The 9,831-nt window shown below is 43.3% G+C and overlaps 1 protein-coding gene across 3 annotated transcripts; it reads left to right on the top strand.

The window, feature by feature from the left end:
* The first annotated feature begins 3,800 nt into the window (after positions 1–3,800).
* On the top strand, positions 3,801–8,767 carry LOC121551407 (aspartate beta-hydroxylase domain-containing protein 2-like). Of its 3 annotated transcripts, none has more exons than XM_041864044.2 (4): positions 3,801–3,998; positions 6,856–8,065; positions 8,356–8,469; positions 8,627–8,767. In XM_041864044.2, exons 2-4 carry the CDS (start codon positions 7,201–7,203, stop codon positions 8,734–8,736), a joined length of 1,089 nt encoding a protein of 362 aa, XP_041719978.1. In that variant the 5' UTR covers positions 3,801–3,998; positions 6,856–7,200; the 3' UTR covers positions 8,737–8,767. The 3 variants fall into 3 exon arrangements, with proteins under 3 accessions (XP_041719978.1, XP_041719979.1, XP_041719980.1); XM_041864045.2 differs by lacking the exon at positions 3,801–3,998 and adding an exon at positions 4,294–4,503; XM_041864046.2 differs by lacking the exon at positions 3,801–3,998 and adding an exon at positions 4,294–4,535.
* The last annotated feature ends 1,064 nt before the right edge of the window (positions 8,768–9,831 follow it).

Here is a 9,831-nt window from a genome sequence, read left to right as displayed (position 1 = left end):
GAGATGATTACTGCCAGCAGGCAGCACTGCCGCAAAAAAATATGTTGGCTCTTGGATGGCAATCACCTCACTCTCTCCCAATTCACCAGTGGATACAGTTACTGTTAGAAGTTATAACATGGTGATAATTATAAATGGTGCTAGTCAAGGAACAATTGAGGCCTGGACAAATATACTTGACTCTGTAAAGAATAATCTCAGCTAAAACTCAACACATACAAATAAACAATCCATAAAGTTCAACACATACATACAAACAATATATATTCAGTGCATTCGGAAACTATTCAGACCCCTTGACTTTTTCCACATTTTGTTGCGTTATAGCCTTATTCTAAAATTGATTAAATCGTTTTTTCCCCCCATCAATCTAGACACACTACCCCACAATGACAAAGCAAAAACAGGTATTTAAAAATAAATAAAACATGGTAGTATCACATTTACATAAGTATTCAGACCTTTTACTCAGTACTTTGTTGAAGCACCTTTGGCAGCGATTACAGCCTCAAGTTTTCTTTGGTATGACGCTACAAGCTTCGCACACCTGTATTTGGGGAGTTTCTCTCATTATTCTCTGCAGATCCTCTCAAGCTCTGTCAGGTTGGATGGGGGGGCGTCACTGAACAGCTATTTTCAGGTTTCTCCAGAGATGTTCGATTGGGTTCAAGTCTGGGCTCTGGCTGGGCCACTCAAGGACATTCAGAGACTTGTCCCGAAGCCACTCCTGCGTTGTCTTGGCTGTGTGCTTAGGGTCGCTGTCCTGTTGGAAGGTGAACCTTTGCCCCAGTCTGAGGTCCTGAGCTCTCTGGAGCAGGTTTTCATCAAGGATCTCTCTGTACTTTGCTCTGTTCATCTTTCCCTCGATCCTGACTAATCTCCCAGTCCCTGCCGCTAAAGAACATCCCCACAGCATGATGCTGCCACCACCATGCTTCACCGTAGGGATGGTGCCAGGTGTGACGATTGGCATTCAGGCCAAAGAGTTCAATGTTGGTTACATCAGACCAGATAATCTTGTTTCTCATGGTCTGAGAGTCCTTTAGGTGCCTTTTAGCAAACTCCAAGCTGGCTGTCATGTGCCTTTTACTGAGGAGTGGCTTCCGTCTGGCCACTCTACCATAAAGCCCTGATTGGTGGAATGCTGCAGAGATGGTTGTCCTTCTGGAAGGTTCTCCGATCTCTACAGAGGAACTCTGGAGCTCTGTCAGTGTGGCCATTGGGTTCTTGGTCACCTCCCTGACCAAGGCCCTTCTCCCCCGATTGCTCAGTTTGGCCGGGAGACCAGCTCTAGGAAGAGTCTTGGTGATTCCAAACTTGGTGGTACCCTTCCCCAGATCTGTGCATCGACACAATCCTGTCTCTGAGCTCTAAGGACAATTCCTTCGATCTAATGGCTTGGTTTTTGCTCTGACATGCACTGTCAATTGTGGGACCTTATATAGACAGGTGTCTGCCTTTCAAAATCATGTCCAACCAATTGCATTTACCACAGGTGGACTCCAATCAAGTTGTAGAAACATCTCAAGGATGATCAATGGGAACAGTATACACCTGAACTCAAGTTCTATTCTCATAGCAAAGGGTCTGAATACTTATGTAAATTAGGTATTTCTGTTTTTTTCTAAAGGTTAATTCAATCCATTTTAGAATAAGGCTGTAACGTAACAAAATGTGGAAAAAGGGAAGGGGTCTGAATACTTCAGAAAGTATTCACACCCCTTGGCTTTTTCCACATTTTGTTGTGTTACAGCCTGAATTTAAAACTGATTAAATTGAGATTTATTGTCACTGGCCTACACGCAATACCCCATAATGTCAAAGCAATTAAAAATGAAAAGTTGAAATGTCTTGAGTCAATAAGTATTTAACCCCTTTGTTATGGCAAGCCTAAAAAAGTTCAGGAGTAACAATTTGCTTAACAAGTCACATAATAAATGGCATGGACTCACTCTGTGTGCAATAATAGTGTTTACATTATTTTTGAATGTCTACCTCATCTCTCTACCTCACAAATACAATTATCTGTAAGGTCCCTCAGTTGAGCAGTGAATTTCAAACACATATTCAACCACAAAGACCAGGGAGGTTTTCCAATACCTCGCAATGAAGGGCCCCTACTGGTAGACAGGTTAAAAAAAAGAAAAAGACATTGAATATCCATTTGAGTGAAGTTATTAATTACACTTTGGATGGTGTATCAATACACCCAGTCACTACAACGATACAGGCGTCCTTCCTAACTCAGTTGCCGGAGAGGAAGGAAACCGCTCAGGGATTTCACCATGAGGCCAATGGTGACTTTAAAACAGTTATAGAGTTTAATGGCTGTGATTGGAGACAACTGAGGATGGATCAACAACATTGTAGTTACTCCACAATACTAACCTAATTGTCAGAGTAAAAGAAGAAAGCCTGTGCAGAATAAAAATATTCCAAAACATGCATCCTTTTTTCAACAAGGGACTAAAGTAATACTACAAAAAAATTGGAGACATGTTTGCTGGGTGGGGTTGGGGGAATGGGATGGGAGGTTGGGGGTGGAGTGCCACCTCTTTTTTGTTATATTTTCCTGTTCATACTGAATTTATTATCACTTAAACTTTGTATGTAGTTTGTAAAAAAACATACTTTTTTTTGGGGGGGGGGGGGGGGATTGGCAACCTACAGTTACATGTTTTATAAACGTATAATTTGAAATAATAATGTACCTGTAACCCCCCACAACAAAAAGTAACAAAATAAAATCTAGAAAAACATGCCAAAATGCTATACGAAATTAGCCCTGGAGCATTTAATAGTACCATAAAACAAAACAAAAAGAGGTTGGAGATTTGTATTACATATTTGAATAATCTAATGTTAGAATTAAACAATTAAGGCCTTGCTTGGACCTTGTGGGGGGGGGGGCACTCAAAACAGTGCTACGCCACTGATGAGAAAATGTCGAATTACGTGAGGCTTATTTAATGGAATAGAAGTTTCGTAATATTTAGGCTGTTACAAATGTACTGATATAAGTGGATGCACGTGGCATTCCGGCAACTTTGAGAAAAATTGCTTGAAGTGCATTTGAACATAACATGTTGGAGGCGATGAAACAACAGACCACCATTCATTTTCAATGTAAGGAAGTGAGGACCAAAATTGGGGAAAGCTGAACTTTATGCAAATACTCTGCGATATCGCGACTCTATTGACCAATCGAAGTTCACTATAGCTTCCAGCCCCTACTGGATTGGCTGTTGATACCTAGCACTACCTAGCCTGTTTGCTAGCACCCACATGAGGGTGAAGCAAGAGTGGCTATCCACATAACACATTGGGGAAGATGAAACAACGGAGCCCCATTCATTTCCAATTGAGGGAAGTGAAGTGGGCGGGGGAACTCTGGGCGATGCGAGTTTAAGATTAAGGTAAGGCATAAGGTTAGCAGTGTTGTTAAATTTAGGGTTAAAGTTATGGTTAGGTTTAAAATCAGATTTTAAGAAGACTAATAGTAGAAATTGGCGGGGTTTAGCCATAATTATGACTTAGCCATAATTACTGCACTGTCGGAGCTAGAAGCACAAGCATTTCGCTACACCCGCAATAACATCTGCTAAACACGTGTATGTGGCAAATAAAATTTGATTTGATTTGATTTGTGGCTGTGGTAACTAATGAGGACCCTCTGAGTTGTGCCTGTTGGTCACACGATTATCTGCCGTCTCATTGGTTAGAATGGTCCCACCTGATCTCGCCTCCTCCTGCCTGCCTTCCATATTTGGGGACATGTATTTCCATTGTTAGAGCAGTCACTCGACTATCTTGTCAATATAATAGATCATCTTTGCTACTGTTAGTTTACTATAAATCGCTAAATTGATTAGGGCCTAGTTATGATTGACATGTAATAATACACTTATAGCCTACCTAGATAAAGAGTTCACTAGCTGCTTGGTAACATGGCAAACATGTAGGCTGGTCTAGATATCTTACAAAACCATGAAAATTGGGTGAGTTATTATTATTATCATTATTATTATTTCGAATATCATTATGTTGCATTTGTCCGGAGTTGTTTTTATGCGCTACAAGTGTAGCTGTTATTGGCAGATCGTTAATACACAGTGTGAATCCCTGAGCATCTGTCGTGGATTTATGCGAGTGAATCATGATACGATGGCCGACTAACTACAGCTTTATGTATGCAAGCATGATGGCATTAGAGGCAGGAATATTAGAGAAATTGAGAGTGGGAGAGAGAAATTGAGAGCGAGAGAGAGAGAGAGAGAGAGAGAGAGAGAGACACGAGTGTTATGGATGGTTGTCCCCATTCAGGGTTTGTTCAATTACGACAGTTCCTGGAGGCAAGACAGCAGACAGCGAGCGAGCGAACTGTGTAGTTGTGCTAGAGAGGTTCTGTGGAGGCGTGCGTCTCGGTAGACTGTCATCTGGGCTGTGTTCATGAGAGGAGATGGCTGTTCTGTCTGTCCAAGCAGGTTTGCCGGACCATTTTTGGTGAGATGGTTGTGCAGGAGAAGCATAGGGAGGTCTGTACAGTGTGAGCTCTGCTTATGCGTGTTTATGTTTACTGCATAGTTTGCTTGTTACAGTGTATCTTTTCGTCTGTGTGTGAGTGCTTAATACTGCAGTTACTATGTTCATGTATCTATGCTGCTTATCCTTCGTTCTGTTCATGCACATCATGGTTGTTTACATTGATGATCCTGTTTCACTTTCCTAATGTTTGCCAGTACAGTGTAGGGCTATTCTAGAAAACCCTATGGAATCTCGTTTTGTATACCTAGCCTTAGAGCCACACTCTGACCATTGATTCATGTAGGCCGATGTCAATACTGTCTATTCATGTTTCATGCATAATCTTATCCAAATGCGTGATCTTGTCTCTCTCCCTCTCTCTCTTGCTCTTTCAAATTCAATTTCAATTTAAGGGGCTTTATTGGCATGGGAAACATATGTTTACATTTCCAAAGCAAGTGAAATAGATAATAAACAAAAGTGAAATAAACAATTAAAAAAATTAACAGTAAACATTACACTCACAAAAGTTCCAAAAGAATAAAGACATTTCAAATGTCATATTATGTGCAAATAGTTAAAGACAAAAGGGAAAATAAATAAACATAAATATGGGTTGTATTTACAATGGTGTTTGTTCTTCACTGGTTGCCCTTTTCTTGTGGCAACAGGTCACACATCTTGCTGCTGTGATGGCACACTGTGGTTTTTCAACCAATAGATATGGGAGTTTATCAAAATTGGGTTTGTTTTCGAATTCTTTGTGGGTCTGTGTAATATGAGGGAAATATGTGTCTCTAATATGGTAATACATTTGGCAGGAGGTTAGGAAGTGCAGCTCAGTTTCCACTTCATTTTGTGGGCAGTGTGCACATAGTCTTCTCTTGAGAGCCAAGTCTGCCTATGGCTGCCTTTCTCAATAGCAAGGCTATGCTCACTGAGTCTGTACATAGTCAAAGCTTTCCTTAAGTTTGGGTCAGTCACAGTGGTCAGGTATTCTGTCACTGTGTACTATCTGTTTAGGGCCAAATAGCATTCTAGTTTGCTCAGTTTTTTTGTTAATTCTTTCCAATGTCAAGTAATTATCTTTTTGTTTCTCATGATTTGGTTGGGTCTAATTGTGTTGCTGTCCTGAGGCTATGTGGGGTCTGTTTGTGTTTGTGAACAGAGCCACAGGACCAGCTTGCTTAGGGGACTCTTCTCCAGGTTAATCTCTCTGTAGGTGATGGCTTTGTTATGGAAGGTTTGGGAATCGCTTCCTTTTAGGTGGTAGTAGAATTTAACGGCTCTTTTCTGGATTTTGATCATTAGCGGGTATTTGCCTAATTCTGCTCTGCATGCATTATTTGGTGTTTTACGTTGTACACAGTGGATATTTTTGCAGAATTCAGCATGCAGTGTCTCAATTTGGTGTTTGCCCCATTTTGTGAATTATTGGCTGGTGAGCAGACCCCTGACCTCACACCCATGAAGGGCAATGGGTTCTATAACTGATTCAAGTATTTTTAGCCAGATCCTAATTAGTATGTCGAATTTTATGTTCCTTTTGATGGCATAGAAGGCCCTTCTTGCCTTGTCTCTCAGATCGTTCACAGCTTTGTGGAAGTTACCTGTGGTGCTGATGTTTAGGCCGAGGTATGTATGGTTGTTTTGTGTGCTCTAGGGCAACGGTGTCTAGATGGAATTTGTATTTGTGGTCCTGGTAACTGGACCTTTTTTGGAACACCATTATTTTTGTCTTACTGAGATTTACGGTCTCTCTCTCTGTGTGTATGTGTGTGTGCGCGCGTTAGTGTGTGTGTGTGCATGTGTTAGACAGAAAGACAGAAAGAAAGATAGATGTTGGTGTTTAAATGCAGCAATGTGACTCATGGCTTTGTACAGTGCAGTGCGGAGGTGTGTGAAGAACTGAATTTTAAATGCCATCTGTGTGTGAGTGTGTGAGTATGTGAGTGTGTGCGCATGGTGCACTGTGTGTGTCCAGAGCTGAGTGTGGGGGTGGGAGTTTGTGTAAAGGGTGGTGCAGAGGGTGGGAGTTAGCTGGTTTAATACGGAACTAAGTGGGGGAGGTAATGTGGAAAACTGAGCTTGCAATGAGCTCTGCATGTTGGTACTCTGCTTCTTTATTAGATGCTGCCTAACATTTTTTGTTTAATATGGAACTAAATGGAGGAGGTAATGTGGAAAACGGAGCTTGCAATGAGCTCTGCATGTTGGTACTCTGCTTCTTTATTAGATGCTGCCTAACATTTTTTGTGTATCTGTTTGTGCAGTGCCTATGTCTAATTACCTTTTCCCTGTCTTTCCCCTCCCTCTCAATCTCTGATGCAGAGACCAGATACCCTGAGGTGTGTTGTCTGTCTGTATTTGTCTAAAATGAACAAGGGAGGGAGCAGCACAAATATCACACAGCCAGGCGCCATGCAGGGGGAACCCTCCCCTCATCCCTGAGTGCTGAAATTTCAGGACTGGAGCCTGAGTGTGTCATATCAGGTAGTGTCAGACTGCATCCAGAAGGGGGAATGATAAGAGCTTCCTGAAAGTAGCCTTTGAGAAACCCTGTGGAACATTTTCCTCTAATAGCCATTTTCAAGCAGTGTCAGACAGGGTTGGTCATTGACCTTCTCAACGGTAGTTTCTTCAGACCAGACTCAGTCGTTTTAGCGAAGAGCCAGAATGGAGTGGTCACTAGAGAGGGTGAGGGAGATGGTGGCTGGAGGGATGCAGTCTATGAGGGACTGTGAGTCCAGTGCCTTTGGCACAGCCATGTGTCTGCTGCTGCTCTTTGTGTGGTACTGTTACAGGGTAGGTCGTGAGCACAGCTCCTCTCCCCTGCGTGGGGGGTACAGCACTGAGCCCAGTCGGGTGGGAGGAGCTGGGGGGGCCTTGATGAGCACAGAGGGAGATAGCAGGGCTAAAGGCAGGCCGGTGTCAGGGGTGGAGGAGCAGAACGGCTTTGCTTACTGCCAGTCCACTGAGTCCTATCGCTGCACCAAAACAGGGGAGGGTCTCAATCAGAAGCTGTACCACAGCCTGCAGGATTACGCCAAACGCTACACCTGGTCAGGCATGGGCAGGGTGCACAAAGGGGTACGAGACCAGGGCCGCTACCTCACCAGCCGGCCCACCATCCAGAGGCCAGAGGTGTTCTTCCTCCCTGACCTGCCTTCAGCACCCTTCTTCTCCCGGGATGCACAGAAACACGACGTGGAGCTGCTGGAGAGGAGCTTCCCTGCTCTGCTGGCTGAGTTTGAGAGCATCTACCACGCCCCCCCAGCGCGGGCTGGCTCTTCCCTGCCTCTGGGCTGGAAGGCCAACAGCACCCCCCATGGCCAGTGGTGGACCTTCTACTTGTTGAACCAGGGCACTCCGCTGGCCCTCAATGCCAGGAGGTGCCCTCGGGCCTGGAGGGTGCTGGGCCAGCTGCGCACCTTTATCGCCAACAACGTGTTTGGAAACGCCTGCTTCTCTGTGCTAACACCCGGAGCCCTGATCACTGAGCATTACGGCCCAACCAACGTCAGGCTGCGCTGCCACCTGGGTAAGAGGGGGAGGGAGCTTCCTGGAGGGCTACAACACTGTTAAATATAGGGATTTCAAAGATGCACCTGGCTCCCTGTGTGTGTTCACCTGTGGCTCTGTGAAATTATTACAATGATAATAATGATGTTTACTATTGTAGGATGGATTTAAAGTTTGCTTTGCATGGCAACATATACAGCTGACATTTTAGAATATATTCATACAGTATGTGTTTGTGTCATGTAATATTTTCCCTGGTTTCCTTAGTAATTACAGTATATAGACTGACTTGCTGCCTGTCTTCTGTAGGTCTTAGAGTGCCCTCTTCCTGTGAGCTGGTGGTTGGAGGGGAGCCACAGTGCTGGTCTGAGGGGAGCTGTCTGCTGTTTGATGACTCCTTCCTCCACAGGGCCTTCCATGAGGGTGAGAGGGGGACAGCTGTGTGTGTGAAGGTGGTGAAAGGGGTTGCCTTTTTCAAGTTGTGTGTCTGTGTGTTTGTACTATTCTGAGAAAGTGTTATTAAGCTGATATAAAGGGTTGATTGGAGGAAGACATTAATCTGTGTTTTTTCTATGTTCAGGCGGCCCAGGGGACGGCCCCAGGGTGGTCTTCATGGTGGACCTCTGGCACCCTAATGTGGCAGCTGCTGAGAGACAGGCTCTGGACTACATCTTCACCCCCGGGCGCTGAGAGGACAAAGAGTGTGTGTGTGTGTGTGGGGGGGGGGCAGCGGAGGGGATGAAGAGAAACAGAGCTACAGAGAGAAAAACAGAGAGGTAAAGAGCGACGGAGAGAATGTGTTTCAGAATTTAAGGGAGTTGTTGAAAAAAGTAGAGAAGAACAGTGTGAGTGGGGTGGGAGAGAGCACTTCTTTGTCTCTTGTCCCGTTCCCACACTCACTGTGTACATATTCTCTGTCTTGTTCAAATCTGCTTTCTCCCTGTAACTATCCCTTAGCACCTACTGACTTTGACCAAACAGCCATAATGTAAAATGTGAATGTTTACAGCCCCAATCCTTATCTCCGTGATTATCCCTGCCCATGTGTGATAGTTTACTGTGCTCTCCTATAGAAATCAATACAGCTTTCACAAAAACATGGTTGGATAAGCACATACAAAATGTTTTTTAGAGATCCAATGATTTGCTTGAGTCTGCTTGTGTTGTTGCTACACAGGAGAAATGGTTGTATTTGGTAAATTATCTAATTAATTAATGGTTGTAATATGGTTGTATTTGATATCAACTTTGTATTTCTGTAAATAGAGTTGGAGTACAAAACATATCAGAGGTTTTGAAATATAATTGTCTTACAATCAATAGTTAAGTTATTGTGTGGTCTTAATTTACTGGTACTGTAACGTCATCTTCTCTCCCAAGCATTTGTCATTTTGATACATTCAGTTTTAGATATCTGAAATGTTTGTCAAGTGGTTTGGCTATTGTTCAGTGACATTTTATATCATTCTGTGATTTCTCAGCTGCATATCAAATTTATGGTGATATTCTACCCCAATAGATTCATATTTGTGGCATTTGTACTCATTTTGAACAGTATTTAATAAATGGCAAATTATCTGAATCAGCCAACTTCTGTCTTGAATTCAGAATCTCATTTGTGCATGGTAACACTGTTGTAACAGCTTGTGTATTCAGTGTGTCTGTATGTCAATTCCCTTGGGTATAAGGTTGTTCTGCAGTTTATATTAGTGGCACCAAGAGGCGTACGTGTGCCATATTTCAGTATGAGCAGATGGAGAGGAGATAAATATGGAGATTCAACTG

Source organism: Coregonus clupeaformis, chromosome 18 (assembly GCF_020615455.1).
Source record: "Coregonus clupeaformis isolate EN_2021a chromosome 18, ASM2061545v1, whole genome shotgun sequence".
NCBI classification, from domain to species: domain Eukaryota; kingdom Metazoa; phylum Chordata; class Actinopteri; order Salmoniformes; family Salmonidae; genus Coregonus; species Coregonus clupeaformis.
This window is presented reverse-complemented; position numbering and strand designations above follow the sequence as displayed.